The sequence below is a fragment of the Cydia strobilella genome, chromosome 2 (assembly GCF_947568885.1).
Source record: "Cydia strobilella chromosome 2, ilCydStro3.1, whole genome shotgun sequence".
Classification (NCBI taxonomy): domain Eukaryota; kingdom Metazoa; phylum Arthropoda; class Insecta; order Lepidoptera; family Tortricidae; genus Cydia; species Cydia strobilella.
This window is the reverse complement of record NC_086042.1, coordinates 6,868,162-6,886,394: the sequence shown is the minus strand read 5'-3', so window position 1 is coordinate 6,886,394 and position 18,233 is coordinate 6,868,162. Positions and strand designations below refer to the sequence as shown.

The window sequence follows — 18,233 nt, the reverse complement described above, 5'->3', positions numbered from 1 at the left end:
TTATTTTGGGGCTTCATAAAGGGGAACGAAAATTTTATTATTTTTGCGCTACGACGCATGGTTTATTAGGAGATACAGCCCTATAAAGTTTTTTTTTTAATTTTGCGTTTTTTTAAATATAAATTATGGGTTGCATAAAGGGGAACGAAAATTTTATTGTTTTTGCGGTACCACGCACGGTTTAGGAGATACAGCTCTATAAAGTTTTTTTTCCTGGTTTTTTTTTTGTTTTTTTTTAAGTATTAATTACGGGTTTCTTAAAGGGGTTTTTTAAATTATTTTTGCGCTACGACGCATGGTTTAAGAAATACAGCCCTATAATTATTATTTTTTTAAATTTTGCGTTTTTTTTTAAATATAAATTATGGGTTGCATAAAGGGGAACGAAAATTTTATTATTTTTGCGCTACGACGCATGGTTTAGGAGATACAGCCCTATAAAGATTTTTTTATTGTTTTTTTTTCTTTTTTTCTTTTTTACATTGTGTTTTTTGTATATTACTTTGGGGTTTCATAAAGGGGAACGAAAATTTTATTATTTTTGCGCTACGACGCATGGTTTAGGAGATACAGCCCTATAAAGATTTTTTTTTTTAAATTTTGCGTTTTTTTAAATATAAATTATGGGTTGCATAAAGGGGAACGTAAATTTTATTGTTTTTGCGGTACCACGCACGGTTTAGGAGATACAGCTCTATAAAGTTTTTTTTCCTGGTTTTTTTTTTTAAGTATTAATTACGGGTTTCTTAAAGCGGTTTTTTAAATTATTTTTGGGCTACGACGCATGGTTTAAGAGATACAGCCCTATAATGTTTTTTTTTTTTTAATTTTGCGTTTTTTTTAAATATAAATTATGGGTTGCATAAAGGGGAACGAAAATTTTATTGTTTTTGCGCCACCACGCACGGTTTAGGAGATATTATATCTATATAGGTATATATAGCTATAATAGCTCTATAAAGTTTTTTTTCCTGGTTTTTTTTTAAGTTTTAATTAAGGGTTTCTTAAAGGGGAACGAAACTTTGATTATTTTTGTGCTACGATGCACGGTTTAGGAGATGCAGCCCTATAAAGTTTTTTTTGTTTTTTTTTTCATTGTGTTTTTTGTATATTACTTTGGGGTTCCGTAAAGGGGAACGAAAATTTTATTATTTTTGCGCTACGACGCACGGTTTAGGAGATACAGCCCTAAAATGATTTTTTTTCCTCTTTTTCTTTTTTGCGTTTTTCAATCTTAATTAGGGGTTTCTTAAAGGGGTTTTTTTAATTATTTTTGCGCTACGATGCACGGTGTAGGAGATACAGCCCTATAAAGTTTTTTTGTTATTTTTTTTCTTTTTTTTCATTATGTTTTTAGTATATTACTCTGGGGCTTCATAAAGGGGAACGAAATTTTTATTATTTTTGCGCTACGACGCATGGTTTAAGAGATAATATAAATTATGGGTTGCATAAAGAGGAACGAAACTTTTATTATTTTTGCGCCACCACGCACGGTTTAGGAGATATTATATCTATATATATAGCTATAATAGCCCTATAAAGTTTTTTTCCTGGTTTTTTTTTGTTTTAATTAAGGGTTTCTTAAGGGGAACGAAAATTTGATTATCTTTGTGCTACGATGCACGGTTTAGGAGATTCAGCCCTATAAAGATTTTTTTGTTGTTTTTTTTTTCATTGTGTTTTTTGTATATTACTTTGGGGTTCCGTATAGGGGAACGAAAATTTTGTTATTTTTGCGCTACCACGCACGGTTTAGGAGATATAGCTCTATAAAGATTTTTTCCTGTTTTTTTTTTGTTTTTTTTAAAGTATTAATTAAGGGTTTCTTAAAGGGGAACGAAAAATTGATTATTTTTGCGCTACGATGCACGATTTAGGAGATGCAGCCCTATAAAGATTTTTTTTTCTTTTTTTTTCATTGTGTTTTTTGTATATTAGTTTGGGGTTCCATAAAGGGGAACGAAAATTTGATTATTTTTGCGCTACGACGGTTTAGGAGATACAGCCCTATAAAGTTTTTTTTTTGTTTTTTTTTTATTGCGTTTTTTTTAAAATATAAATTAATGGTTACATAAACGGGACCGAAACGTTTATTTTTGCGCTACGGCGCACGGTTTAGGAGATACAGCCCTATAAAGATTTTTTCCTCTTTTTTTTCTTTTTTGCGTTTTTAAATCTTAATTAGAGGCTTCTTAAAGGTGAGCGAAAATTTGATTATTTTTGCGCTACGATACACGATATAGGAGATACAGCTAATACAGCCCTATAAAGATTTTGTTTCTTTTTTTTCATTGTATTTTTCATGTATTACTTTTGGGTTACATAAAGGGGAACGAAAATTTTATTATTTTTGCGCTACGACGCATGGTTTAGGAGATACAGTCCTATATATTTTTTTACAATGCATGTGCTCGAAAAGTGCGTTTCCTACGGAGCCATATCGTGCGGAAAGTACTGCTTTTCCGCACTAGTACTTTTTGTTTTCAATTTTTTTTTTACAGAACATATGGTGCTACTTTCTCGCACTAGTGCGGAAAAGAGCACTTACCGTGCATATGTCGAAAGTTTAAAGGGCCATATGTACTGTAAAACGTACGATACACGTGCGAATAGGTAATTCGCAACTCGTGTCGATTTAAAACACTCCTTTTAATAATTAAACTTATTTGCCATGATATGTTTTTTTATTTACCCGCACAATGCATAGTAAAACATTGTATGATACACGTGCGTAAAGATGATTTCCGCACTTGTTGCATAAATAGCAATTTTTTTTATCAAAGAATGAAAGAAAGTCACGGTATTAATAACCAAATTTTACTTTAGTGGTACCTTTTCCCTATCACTGTCACAAATGTATGTGGCGTTCACGTAAACGCGATATTTTTAAGATTTCCCTGCGCAATGTTGCCAGCTCGCTCGCAAATCAAACATGTACTTACAGTTCTTTTGCATAATGGTGACATTGTACAATATCTATGAGTTTTAAATAGGTAAAAGATAATTCGACGCATTCTTTGCTTGCTTGTTGCTTGTTGTTGTGTTGTTTGCGTAACTTCTTTGAATAAGTTGCGTTAATTTGGCGCACAGGCGAAGTAAACATGCGTTGCGTACGGCAAGGTCACGCCGCGGCCCCACCCTGCACGGCCTCCGTTGCCCATTCAGACCGCCCGCTAGCTTCGTTTGAACGCAAATAATATTTTTGTAATATTTGTTTATGCAGTGGATGCAAGTGACACAAATTTATACATCTTATTTATCCCGCATTTCAAATTAATAAGATGTAAACTCTAATATCTTTAATATTCTTTTGTAACGGTGACAGCCTGTTACAACCAAAACCATCAAATATCTCATGAAGCTATGCCTTAATAAGACACAAAATCATTTAATGGACCTATTTAAACGATTAAATTCGACCTAAGTAATTTTTTTTAACTCTAATTTTTTTTTGTGTCATTTAGAATATTATGACATAGTATCAGATTGCAGTGGACGTAATTGACACAAACTATGTTTTCACACTAAAAACACTATCCTAAATGCAACACAGTTACATGTTTTCTCTCGAATATTTTTTTCTCCAAAATAATTCAAAATAAAAAATAATTACCACAAAATAACAAATTACTAGAAAAGCAAATTATATATATGACACAAAACAAAATGTAAGATTTACATCTTAACAAAGTATTCATAAGCGAAAACAGAATTGACTTTAATATTTTTATAACCTAGGGGTCAAAATATAGCCAGCGGTACAGGTCTAATAGGAATGCCCGGCCTGCCCTCTTATAGACAAACTAAACGACCGGTAGGTAATCGTGTAAGTACCGGTTCCGGAATGAAGTCAGGAATTAGTCTTGTGGTTATCTGAGACTCGGCGGGTATCGCTGGATCTAGTCCATCTTCGTATGTATGGAAGGGCAGGATAATTATTTTCATTTAGAGAAAATTACTAGTACAGTAAAGTACCATTTTTAATGGAAAATTAATTCATTAATCCTACAGGAAGTCTCATCTAAGAGAATGCTCTAAAAATAATACAAAAAACAAAGGAATCTAGCTTCAGCTCACGCAGGGTTTAGCGGCTTACGGGTTGTTATTTACCTAGGTATGAGTAGAGTGAAATTGGAATAGTTGAAATCTCAAGGGACCGGTAATTTTGTATCAATTAACCAAGTTTTCCAAATAAACACGTAGTAAATATTCAGTTTCAAAAATATGATGTGTCAATAATTTATCGTTCTGATAAATTTATTTTATGGGGGAGCAGATAACCATTGAAAATAATTTCACAAGCTATATTCAGGTTTTCTGCTGTATAAATTATTTAACTTGCAATATTATTCTACGTTCATCACTATGTATTTCCTCCAGGAAGGCAGCATTGTGTGTAAACTTTTCCTTGACTTGTCACTAATGAATTACAACTGTAAGTTTCGAATGTACTATCTATGAACTGGCTAATATTGAGTTCTCGTAGTTAACCTTATTCAAGTTTACCCATGCATGTCACAAACAAGGCCTTGCCTGTCTATGTATGGTAATTGAACAATGAACATGCGGATAAGTGATGTTTAATATTAATTTAAAGCCTTACAATCTAATTCCTCATTGTGTTACAGTTTCAATGCAATACAGGTACTTACATTACATAGTAATTAATCAAAAGCACAAGTATGTAGGTACTTATCGCCAACAGAGAACTTTTTAGGAGGTAGGTACGAAACGAAATAGTACCATTATAAAATATTATACCAATTTCGAAAAGCACAACTAAGAAAATTAAAAGATTTGAGCAAGAAGAGCAAGGCATTTTACTTCAAACTAATATTTTTATGGTTGCACTTGAAAAAAACAAAGAATGTTTAACCAGAGTTCAACACTCGCCTGTGCTCGTAAGCAGTGTGAATTTACGCAGAGCCATGTATCGTGCGCTTGACTACATTCGGTTGCCACCATCCATCCGTGGTAGCACCGCGGCTATTCGTCAACCAGATAAAACTGGTTTCTTACCGCGCAATTACCGCGGATTACCAAGCCTCTTATAGATAGTTTTATTATTTATCTTAACCATTATCTTCTATGCAAACTACAGTACGCAGTTAATAAGATTTAAATAGATAATAATCCTATTTGCACGCGGCATACCTTTAGTTGAGGAACTGAGTTCAGTCAGACAATAAGTTATCTTCGTAGGTATTATTGTTGTACAAAATAGAACAATCGGAGCTGAAGTGAGACGGCACGGCCACCGCATCGAAATAGACCATCAAAAAAGCTCCAATAAGAATTTATCAACGGCGCCGTCTGCACTGTGCACGAGATTTATTGCGTGTTATGTAAATGTGTACAAGACATTAGAGTCCTTAATATTTCCACGTCGTGATTAGCGCTCACTGGTCATGTATTCCTATAGCTTGCCGTGCTCAAAAGCATTGATCGAACGCTTGAACGAACTAGGGTAACTATTACCTCAAACTAAGTAACATCTATGCGTAATCCAACTCGGATGACCGTTCGACTATCCATTGGTTGAAAAGTGGTTGGAATTACAGTCCAGCTTACTGTGAACGTGAGAAATCCAATCTCGAGCCGAGCTTCGTGCGCGCTCGGTGCCCAATCGGCCAATCTTCGGCTTTTATGGATCGGCGCTGGCGCTGCAAATTGGATTATTTTTCTTCTTCGCGGCTCTATACTGGGAGAAAAAGGCCACGTGAACCTTATATGCTGTTAAGTATATAAAACTGTACCTATTCATGCGAACCAATGACGTACAAGTATTACCTCCAATAAGTGATAAATCATATAAAATAAACTGTAACTAACAATATGTAAGTTCAAGTAGATTGTTTCAGCGTCTGAAAGTCATGTACCTAACAATTACATTCAAATATACTTCGTGGGCAAGTTAATAAGAGCAAGGCAACGAGCCAAATAATTGCCAGCGATGACTGGCAAGGCACTGACATTTGGAGTAGCATAACATGAACCAGCGGCTGATGACATAATTTGAACCGTGCGTGTGCGCGTCGTCAGCGTCATATTTTACGAATATGATATAGGCACTAAAGAATGTGAAGTGACAGTTTTAAGGTGATATAGGTATATAGGTATGTACAAGATTGTATTCATTGCTATGATCAACTTTTACTATAGAAGCACAACAAAAAATCCTGGTCTTCATATATGTATGCAATTGTCGAATTGCACTTTAGTATGAAACACCTGATATTTTTTTGCGACTATAGGGTACTCTCATAACAAAAGTTGCTTACAGTAATACTGCAGTCGCCTATTATTTCACCTAAAAAAGTACCTATATTGTTTCACCTAAACAGTTAGACTAGGGATGTCATATATATGTATAACTTAATCAATTTTTTTAATTGCGAATATGCTCTTAAAAGTTGTACACTCGGTGCGTTGGTTTCCAACAGGTTTCTATGTACGTAATTATTTAACATGTCGCCTGCGTTATCGCGGGCGGTATTTTTGAGGCTACCCGTTGGGCGCGTTTAATTTTGCAGTGCTCACTATCTCCTCCGACTATCACTGCAATGTGTCAGAGCGGCCCCTTTTACGAAGGTTGTAAGTTGTTAGCGAGGCTTATATATAGTTCTGCGCAGATTTTAAATGTGTGCGGGTTAGCTGCAAGATGTTGGTTGTGCTTCTAAAGGCGGGATTCCAACACTGTGCGGCACTGTGCGGCACAGGCATTTTTGTACTGAATATATGTTTGTGCCGCACAGTGCCGCACACTGTTGGAATCCCGCCGAATCCCTGTTCATTTTATTCTAGTTTGTCTTTGTAACCTAAAGCTACACATATAGTATATGTCCAAAAAATACATAATGTACCTAAACTTAAAGTAAATGTCATTTTCCTATAAGTAAAGTACAGGTTCGAAATAGTTTTCAAAATACCGTTGATCATTTACAATCTACTATGTATCGCTAAGCGGGCCGTTCATAAACATAAACAGTCAATAACTGCAAAAAAATGTCAATGGCATGACAGAAACGTGAAAACAATCGCACATTGATACCACGGCAACGATAAATCAAATTGATGATAGATACAATTGTCAAAATTACCAGCTGCATTTGCGTTTGGGGCAGCAATGTTGATCGTTAAGCTCATTAAAATAGAGTCTTAACTTGGCTGGCAACATGTTTGGCTATCTGAGGTCGGTTCAAATTCCCGTAGTGACCACCTTGGCCAGTATTATTGCTTGCCGAGCACCGGTGATCGTTGTTTCCTCTAGGCCATCCAATTAAGTTCGATCTACAATTACAAGTCTTTGTTACGAGCCTCGATATCGCAGGTATACTGGATGTCGTAGGCTTTTGCTCGCTTGTGGTCAGTGCGCGATGGGAATTTCTTTAGCTGTCGCGACTCACATACTAGACGACAAGTGGTGTGACAGACAGACGGACATGCGACAGGAGAGGTTTTTGTAGGCAGGTGGAATTTAGCCGTTAAGGAGTGTCCACAGAGGACAGCTATCCTTAATAGCAATCTTATCTACACGCATCGCATAAAAATCCTAGCCTACATCATGCTTTTGAATGTTAAACTTATAGGTAGATTCAGATTATGAAAAAAGTAAAAACATTGAATTGATTGGACTTAATAATTTATAAATTTCAGACGTCCAGAAAACTATTTTTACCTATCCTGACCCGTAAATAGACCTGATTAAGAAGGACAACGATGATAATAGATAGGTATATGTATTCGCTTTGCTCTTCTTGGCGGGGGCACTACCGTGCCCCCAGATATTTAATAAGTAGTCACGTCGTCAGTTATCACTAGCTTTAGCCTCAGAGCTGAGCACATTCGGCCTATCACTCAGCACATAGATAATTTCCAAAAATAGCTCAGCTTTACCGTGAGATTAGTTTTTCTTTTTCAACTGGCAAATTTTTCATATAAAAAAAAAACAATATACCATTTTGGAAATGAAATGAATGAGTTTTATTTACTATATTTTCTATATTCGTTTCGCAAGCTTGACAGTTCGTCATCTATTTCGGAATATAGCGCATTGTTAAATAATTCGGACAGAAAAACAAATTGCAAAATGATTTTTCTAATCATTGATTGTAGTTGATTGACAAAAAAATGAAGCAGCCATGAAGATTTTTGAGCCTTTAACACTTTAAAACCAAAACATTATTTATTTTATCCAAAGACTAATCATACATATACAGGTTTCCTGTCCAAAATTTGCAAGTTGACAGTCCGTCATTTGCTTCAAGCGCGGGGAGCTCGGACCTCGCACCAAACTAACAAGGCCTCGAGATCCATAAGAACCGTAACCAGAGTGCGTAAATATATAGGCTAGCCACCTCCCCAGCGATTAGAATAAAACCATACTTAACTTTATCGGAACAAAAACACATTGATTAATGTGTTTTTTAGTCTTACGGCGAATATGGTGATCCGCCGCACTGCTTGCTATTCAGCGGGTACCAGATAGTATAGGCAGATGCGAGCTGCCTAATAGCAACGTTCACTTGATGCCTAGTTCCTTTACATATCATTACCACCACCGTTTCTGGGTTCTGTGGATTTTTAACAAAAAACCTTTCATATATCTATAGGTATACGTATGTATGTTATATCTAATTAAACAAGAACGGGGATTGAAATCCAGTGAATACATTTGTACTTATAATATTCCTATAAGTACTAGTATAGGTAGGTATGGTAATCATAATCAAAGCCCGGCCTGCAAATATGATGTTAAGAGCACATAGCAGAGTAATAGGAATATGTAAATACCTACGTAAATATAAATGTAGTGTAAGTATTTACAAAAACTTATGAGATTAATTTGGTTACCACCATTTTATAGAAAAATAAGCACTAACTGCACAGAATAATGTTTTAGATGCAGATAGTTCACTTGAAGTTTTGAAAGTGTATTTGGATCGATAATTTATTCTACAACCAGGTATAATTTTTTTTTTTTCAAATGATAACGTAACGTTTCAGTGTAACGCGTGTACAAAATGGGTAAGAATTTAATAAGCTTTAGGAAATGCCGCCAGCATCCTTGGTACAGTGGTGCCTCAAAGGCCTATTTTAGATTTAAGCTAGTTATTAACTTAGTTTAGTAGTACCACTGTAAGGTTATAATTTTTTTATGTATATTATAAAATGGTATGCATAGGCTTTTATTGTCATTAAATCAGAGAGAAACATTGGGGCAAGAGAAACACTGTCTTGTAGGGAATTCTAAAACTGTTCCTCTTGCTACGAGCAAAATAAACTATAACTGCACTCAAATCATCCAATATAACCTCAGAATAATAATATATAAAAAAACACTAGGTTACATTTCTGTATACGTGTTTGTACATTATTTGAAAAAAGTTACGGATGACTTACGGGCTCTGTCCGGGCCCTGGCCGGGGCGCCCGACACTTGAGTTTTCTATGAAAGCATCACGTGATCACCGATCGACTGTCATAGAAAAAGAAGTGTCGGAAGCCTCGTCCCGGGCCCGGACCGTTTTAGCGTGAGTCATCCTTTACGCTTCTTTCTAAACGCTATTAGCGGTTTTATACGCAATAAGTCGTAGATACGTATAGTACGAGTACGTCCTAAGAGTAGAAATAATAAAAATACGAACATAATTGTAATAACACATTATTATTCATTAATTATTTATAAACGAAATAAATAGTTAACAACATCCGATGACAATATCGATAAAACATCATATTATTACGCTCATAATCGTAAGCGAGCATAACACAACTCATACCTCCGCTCTACGATCTTTACAACTATCGGCTGCGATTTATTTTATTTATTATTTTCCAAACGATATACTTAGTTAACATTTACAAGCTCTACAGCCGCAAATAAGAACTATGTGACACTTTTATTACATGTAGGTATTCTGTTTTCATCTAGATATCATTAATCATGAGTTCTTTGATGTTTTATCGTCAAGCATTTTTATGTTTGCGTATTTGGATGGAGCAACTGATATTTATGTGTATGTTGATGGAAGGATATGCTGCTGATACGAAAAATATTCTAAGCAGCTTAAGACCGGGCCGGAGCTTCCGGCGCTTCGTCTTTTATGGAAAGCACCACGTGATTACCGATTAGACGTCATAGAAAATTACATGTCGGACGCCTCGGCCCGGGCCCGGTCCGGTCTACCGTGAGTCATCCTTTATGGTGCGGTTAAATTTTTCTTTCCCATCTGTTTTATTAATAGCAGGGGAGGCGACGAGGCTAAATGTGTAGTAACTCGAGCGTCGTAGAGACCTATTGGAATCAAAATATTTTATAACATTTTTTTCTTCGTATCATCTAATGATGATACGAAGAAAAAAATGTTATAAAATATTTTTTTTAGTGAGCAGGAAAGCGTCTACAGATTTTTTTTAAATGTAAAAAAAACACCCTGTGGAGTTACTCGAGCGCGTCAGATAGTGGTAGTGTCAGTCGCGCAACATGTCTCTGATAACAATAAAGGGTAGTGTTAATCTGCCGGTTTACATAGGCAGGGTGGTCATAGAAAATTTTTAAAACAAATACTTTACTCGAGCGCGTCAGATATTTAAAAATGAGTTGTTAAATAGACCTTACAAAAGTGCCCATTTCAGTAATCTGAAGATTTCAGCGATCCGTAAGCAAATGGCTTTCACAAAGTTCCAAAAAAACCGCCATGTCGAGCGTGTCAGATAATTATACAGACAAGTTCAAATTGATGTCCCAGTTATGTAAAACCTTAATCTGACGATAATGTGGAGCAGTATTATTCTGACGATTTGGATTTTTTAAAAATTTTCAAGATAATTTTAAAAAACCCTGTCGTATGTATTTATTTTATTTGTAAACATTTTTGTACCTAAAAAACTAAGCAGAATGCCGCTAAGTAGATCAAAATCGACCAAGGGGTTCAAGAGATATCACAGTTTGAAGATTTCTAAATAAATGTTGGTTAGAAACTATTTTTTTTAAGCTCGAGTTACTTCAAATTTAGCATCTTGGGCTTCCCTGTTATTAACATTGTTTAATTATTTCGTTAAAATAATGACAACGGAGGGCTACAGTGTGAGAGAGAAAGAAAGAAAAAAAAATTGCAACAGCTAAATATATAAATAAATTTTACACCCGTAACTTATAATAAATATATAAATAAATATAAATCTATAAAAGAGCATAATTTACAAATATGAGTCGGAGATAGCGATAAAGTTAAACGGAAAATGAGCTGGGTGCACTAAACTTCATAAACGATTTTTGACAGTTCTGCTTGTTCAAATCGGCAGATTTTTTTTATTTAGTTATTCTTGCATTATTCTCTTCAATATCGAACACGCTCGAGTAAGTCAAGGTCGCATTTTTTTTTGCAAAAAATACAGTTATAGGTATAGTGATAGGTACAATGTGTGTTCCAAATCTTTTTATATCTAAAAACATAGTCCAGTTTCCAGACAGAAACTATTTTAGATTGTAAATTCAGTCTCATCCATTATTAAATATCGTGTCATATGTTTTTTGACCATGCAATATATCTAGCCAGACGGAATATCAATGGCATTTGACCTAGAAGGACTTTAAAACCGGTCAAGTGCAAGTGGAGAGATATAAAAGGATTCCGTATAAGATATTTATGTAAATCTCTTTTATTTGACCTCTTGTCTTTCTTGCCAAACTTTGTCTACTTTAACAGTTTAAAAATGCAAATCTCTAGAGGACATCAAATACCGAGGAAATTTTAGCTAAAACTTTTAGGTATAGCATCTGCATGCTCACTGCACAATTGCAATATACATTGCAGCTGAAATTCAGTCCACTTGTTTATCCATCACCTGTTTTTCTGTTTTTTGAAAAATTCACCATCTCATTGAAGAATTCAACTTAAACCATAAAAGGTACTACAATGACTTTCTTTTAGCAATGAATTTACATATATAATATTTGTTGTAATATTATAAGTAAATTCGTCTAGAAATATGTTCTTTTATCAGGTATTTTTACTAGGAGTAGGTATTTTACTACAGAAGTATTTTTAAAGGTTAAACGTTAAACGTTGTGGGTTCACAATATTTATTTGATATTATAGAATAGTATCTAGGTAAGGATAATAATTGATCAGATTACTTAAATAAAGTCCAAAAATATACATAAACAACCGTGATACCGAAATTGAATACCGGTTAATTTGTATGAAAAATATACGGTATTCGGTCCCTGACAGGCACTGTTGCGCCAAGAGTAAGACGAACTTGTTTGTAACCAACTATAGTGTAAACCTACGTATTTAGGTAAAACGGAAGAGAATTTTGAGTACCTAGGTCAAACCTAGGTATTCCCGACCTAAGTACTCAAAATAGGTCAGCCAAGAAAACTCCTTAAAAATTACCTTACAAATACATAGTAAATACTTACAGCAAATAATGTACAAGCGTACAAAAGATTGATCTGTCTTTGCTGATACAAGAGCAACTGACATATGTCAAGAATAGTTGTTGGACATATTAAATGTTATATGAATCCATTCTACACCGATGATAAATTCGCAAATTTGCAGTCAGGGATTGGCATTATTTCATTCAGAGTCCGCATGTTCTCACTCGAACTAAAGTGAATAGATCTATATTCAAATAAGACACTTGATGTAAGCGTTTAAACTCCATCACCATATTTGTGAATTCGAATTGAAATTCAATGTCCTCGTATTGCATCCATTCGTTTCGTTTCAGAACAAGGATTATGGTAAAATAAACTGTCACTCAGTTGTTTGTGCATCAGGCTGTCACTAACATATCAATCGCGAAGGGTTTTTGCCGCGGTCTCACTTGTTGCCTTACCGATACCGGCCAGCAGCGGGCGCATCGCATATTTATACTTTCTTTAAACATCTTTATTAACACGGGCCGACAACTCCACCGGAATACGCATCGGACCGGAATTTATTACGACTTTTTCTTTATCAACCAAATATCGCGATCACTTTTAAACACTGTTACATCCATAATTCGCTTACAGGCGCTTACAGGTGTTTGAACCGTTTGCTTTAAAGCAGTATCCAACTCATTAGCGTTGTGGTCTAGTTGAAGAAAAATAACAAATGACACAGTTTAATTTGGTAGACACAGGCGAGACGTGCCTCATATCGATCACGGGGCTGGCAAGGGTCCAAGATGGTCCAAGTGGTGGGCCGGCGGGCGACGCGCAGTGACAGGTGCAGTATGCGACCCATGACTCTGTCATACCGCCGTCACTGCAGCTCTTTGATATCGGCGGCTGCAGCGGCGGGAGTTAGTGTCGCGCACTGGATATTTGACGGACGGAACGTTTTAGATCTGAATAAGAGTTTATAAGGTGACACGACTACAGGTTTGTTAAGCATACCAATCAAAATAAGATTAGGTACATAGAGGTACACAGGTATGCATTGGTGCAATTTAGACAAAGCTATCCCTCATTCTTATGTAAGAGCCGTGCCTTTGTTGACGACTTCAAAGAAAACCTTCAGTGTGCTCTAATATTCACCTACATTAAAAATGTTACCTACATTAGTATAGACAGAAGTTAAAATATAAGGTTTCAAATCCCTTTCACTAAGTCCACAACTATACAACCTCGCTATAAACAAGTGCCAAATCTGATATTAGAAAAACTTTTAGTAACACGCGCGTAATAAATTAAGAGGAACATGACAGCTCTAGGAAATAAATTTAAATTAATTGCACAATAGTGTTCAGATTTCTCAATAGAAATCTTGTTTTGAATCGAGCGAGCTGCCGCGAGCTGTGCTACAGTACATCACAATCGAGCAAGCGTGGCAAGGCACGAAGCCGATCGAGCCAACTATTCATTGGCGCTCAAACGGACATTCAGATCTAAATATTAACATGCCTCACGTTTTGTGACCAGAATAATACTTAACGCACTTATGCAATGTAATACAGTTCAATCATCTGTTTGTTGACACCTTGTAACACATCGTTCTTATGTTTCCAGGTACGGTGAATGCCAACGGCGAAACGAAACGTCAGAGGACGTCATACACGCGGTATCAGACGCTAGAGCTAGAGAAGGAGTTCCACTTCAACCGGTACCTGACGCGGAGGAGACGGATCGAGATCGCGCACGCGCTATGCCTCACGGAGCGCCAGATCAAGATCTGGTTCCAGAACCGGCGAATGAAATGGAAGAAGGAGCACAAGATGGCGTCAATGAACATAGTGCCGTACCATATGAATCCCTACGGCCACCCCTACCAGTTCGACCTTCACCCGAGTCAGTTTGCACATCTCTCCGCATAGGATCAGTGGAATTTTTCGAACAGCGGATAACTGATTTATTAAGGTAAACAGTCGGCCGTGGTACCGCGGGGTTGTGTGTAACATCGAGAGGCCGCCGGCGTCTGAGATGCTACAGCGACCAGACTGGGTCAGTTATTCGCTGCTCGAAAAATTTCCACCTGATAGCCTAATTTTGTTAAATTGTTGATTGTGACGTTATAAGTGACGCGAGTGACGCTAAAAAGTGGTGTGTTTTTCAAGATACGTTAAGAAGGATTGCAGTGATAAAATTATGTGCATACAAAGATCTTTAAGTGTAAAACTACCTAAATAATTCGATTGATCGACGAATGTCATAAGTACTGGCAGACGTAAATATTTGCCTGCTAGTTTCTTTTATTTGTATTAAACTATTAATGACCAGATGTTGATACTGTACTGATTGTAGTCTCAAAATCTTTTTTCAGTTTTGTTCTAATTGTCGCAGTGTAATATATTATCGTAAATGCTATTGGGATACGTTAAAATAGTGTTAAATTTGATGTAGAAAGAAATTTACCTAGTCATAAGCTATGATTCGAATTGCATGTTATTCCTAAAGACAACTGAAAGCCGAATAGTGTACATGACGATGGCTTAATCATACCTAATTATACCTAAATTCGTGTTAGGGTTAAATGGATAAGCTTTCCAGGGCGCCTAGCCAAGGCGACAATCGTACTACATCGATAGACGCCACACGAAGAGAAAAAATGTTCTATGCATTATTTAAGTTTCGAGTGGCGTCTTCTATCGACGATTGTCATCTTAGCCCGCAGCTTAGGTGTAGGTAGATAAGCCGTCTCAGAAATAACAAATTCGGAATTGTACAGGGATAGCATAACACAACATAGTAGGTAATACAAAAGGATTATATGTATGTACTATCAAATTTATTAAGGGTTGCTATACTTACTTCGTCTAGTACCAGATATAAATACATTTTAAATTAGAGAGGGCTTGTAAAAGCGCTGTGAACTTAATTAGAGATAATTGTAAGCTCAGTAATATAGTAACTGTGAATAGGTAGATATTCCTTCTTATTGTATATACGTAATGTTTTAATAGGTATGGTGAAAAGTTTAATATATTTCAGTAAACTTCCCGAAGAACTGTTTTATGTTCCTGTCGTTTAGTTGTAAATAACAAAAGTATTTATCGTCCTATAAATACAAATAACGATACCTAATTAACATTATTTAGATTACGAATATGGATTTTTTAAAGTTTCCACAAACGATACCAATTATAACATTTTCAAATGACTCTATTTCGTACTTTAAAAACCTTAATGTCGTATTTGTAAATGTACTTAATATTCTTAGCAATTAAAAGGTCCTATAGTTTCTTCCCTTGAGTAAACATTGGTTGTATAAATTGACTTACTTTACATTCGTTTTAACGGACAGACCTTTGTCGTCGCATTAATCACATGTTTATTAGGATTGTCGTGGTCAACTGTGATATTTTGTTAAATTTTATTCTTAAGTAAAAACAGTGCGACTTGAGTTGGTTATATTTGGTTTCATTCAGAAAGTATGCCTGAAAAGTGCTGATTTTATTAACTTTCGACTAGTTCATTTGTTGCTTTATTTATTGTTTGTAAATATTAGATACGTCATTTAGTATAACTGAATTGAGAAATGTTCAAATTCATAATGTAACATAACATCATTGTATCATTTACGTTGACTTTTTTCTATGAATTCTGTGCAATAGCGAGTGGCCTAATTCGTTTATCTACAAATTGTTTCTATCTTTCATATTCAAGCTTCGCCATCATTATTTTTAATTGTGTTATTTCCTTTTAACTAAATACGAATATGTTTATCGTTCATTCCAGTTTTAAATGAGAGCTCTAGTGAAGTATACTATTACTTATTCATTTAAATTATTGTATTGTATGAATAAAAATGTATCAAATTTGAAAATTGGTGAAGATGAAATAAACTATGAAGAGAACATGAGTTTTTCTGTTACTCCGTTATCCACAAACTACAGGAATAAGTAGGTAATTAACGCATTAATGATTAGTACTAATACATATTTTTTTAAATCAGACAAAAATTTAACGTATTGAAAATAATAGCGGTGGATATACAGGAAAGCTTTCGAACTATTCTTTCAAATGTGTAAGCTCCAGCAAGACGCCTTGCGGAGCGTATTGAGCTATGATAAATGACGTGGAAGCTATGACATGACAGCCGAACCTGCGAGGGGAGCACCACGTGCCTAACAAAAGGAGTGCGAAAAATGAAGGCCTTAGTTTGTAGGTCGCGGCTGCGTATCGGAGGCTGGACCTATAAATCATGCTGTCAGAATATTTTGCTTTTATACAGTTTTGATACGGATTCATTGGATGCCGCGGACGTCTGGTGCTGGACGGTTATTCATTCGCATGTCAGTTCGACGGTTTAATTCGGGAGTGATTTGGTTTAACGACTTCTAAGCGGACAGGTTATCTACGGTGAACCCAAAATATCCTAAAGTACAATATTTCGCAAAAAACCTACATTTTTATTTATTTAAAATTTTCGATTTGCAGTCTCAAGCTTTGGGATTGTACTCGTCCCCATAAGGTAATCTGATCTCTGTTCATGTAAAAAATTTGTGACCATCAAGTGGGACATACTCGTATAGTCCGCGCGCGAATTCCGTAAAAGGTTAAGGAATGTGAGGAATGTTGAACGTCATTCGGGTTGTGATTTATAGTTTATAGTATTACCTATTCATACAACTTGTGAACGGTGACAAATGTCATCTCTATACAATTTATAAGCTTAAAATGCAAAATCTAGCAAAATTTTATTGATATGATATCTGTCATCGTACCCAAGCTGATTGAGAAATACTATACTCGATGTTACATTATCGATAATAGTGTACCTACATAACTTGTTTCCGCGCGTACATTATATAGGTAATCATAAAAATAAGGAGTCATGTATTTCATAAAAAGGAAAATTAATATATTAATATTTAAGTAGGTTGACAATGAAAAACACTTGAACGAGATAACCTTTATAGCTATATGTGCTATTGCTAAACGGGTGAAAACAATTTCCAACTCTCATGATCCCACACAAAACTGTGACAAAACAAAAAGAACGCGAATCCAATGACTAATATTATGAATGTTCCGCTGTCCGTCCGATTGTGGAACCCTGGACGATTGCGATACTTGCATTAAGGAGTGTTCGGTGGCGGCCATCATTTTTCAATGGACCCAGCCGGCAAAGCGTAAGTTATGGAAGATGGTACAAACTACAAATGATGTCAGAAATACCTATTAGATTACTACAGTAATACCTCCAATATGATCTCCTAAAAAATTACTGTTTTCGATTTTTCCTTGGTTTCTTCAGAATTTTTCTTGTCCCTATTCCCCTCGCCGTCCCTAATCACCCCATTTACCGGTACCTCAAATTGAATACCAAGCTAACTCTGCATGGCATTAGCAGTAACAAAGTATGGAAATGTCACCATTAATGTCATATCTCTATGAATAATAATTTAATAATGACACTCCCTCATTTGTTCTATTCAAGTCTGTAAGTCGGTCAGTGCAAAGTCAGCTTACATGGCCTCTGGAACTTTTTTATTCACACTGAATTTATTTCTCACGTTTCAGCCTTCAGATAAGCAATAAGAATAAGATATGCAGAAAAAGTACCTATATTAAATTAAATAATCATTTAATTCAGGAATGACCCATAAAAGTATTAGTAACAAAACTTGAACTTGATTGAAGTAAGTAGTATAGTGAACCAACTGTCGATTTATATTCTGTGGCAATGCGTAGCCTGTATGGGACAGTGTTTTGACACATCGATAAGATTCTCCAGTAATTTTAAGAGTTATTGTATTTTGAATTAAAGTAGGTATTTAATTTTAAAATAT

General features: G+C 35.5%; 1 protein-coding gene across 1 annotated transcript in view; it reads left to right on the top strand.

The window, feature by feature from the left end:
- Positions 1-15,020, top strand: part of LOC134751106 (homeotic protein Sex combs reduced) — a 53,815-nt gene extending 38,795 nt beyond the window's left edge. The window contains exon 2 of the mRNA XM_063686459.1: positions 14,011-15,020. Coding sequence (XP_063542529.1) covers positions 14,011-14,315 — 305 coding nt within the window. The 3' untranslated portion in view covers positions 14,316-15,020. The remainder of the gene's footprint in view (positions 1-14,010) is intronic.
- Positions 15,021-18,233: the final 3,213 nt, after the last annotated feature.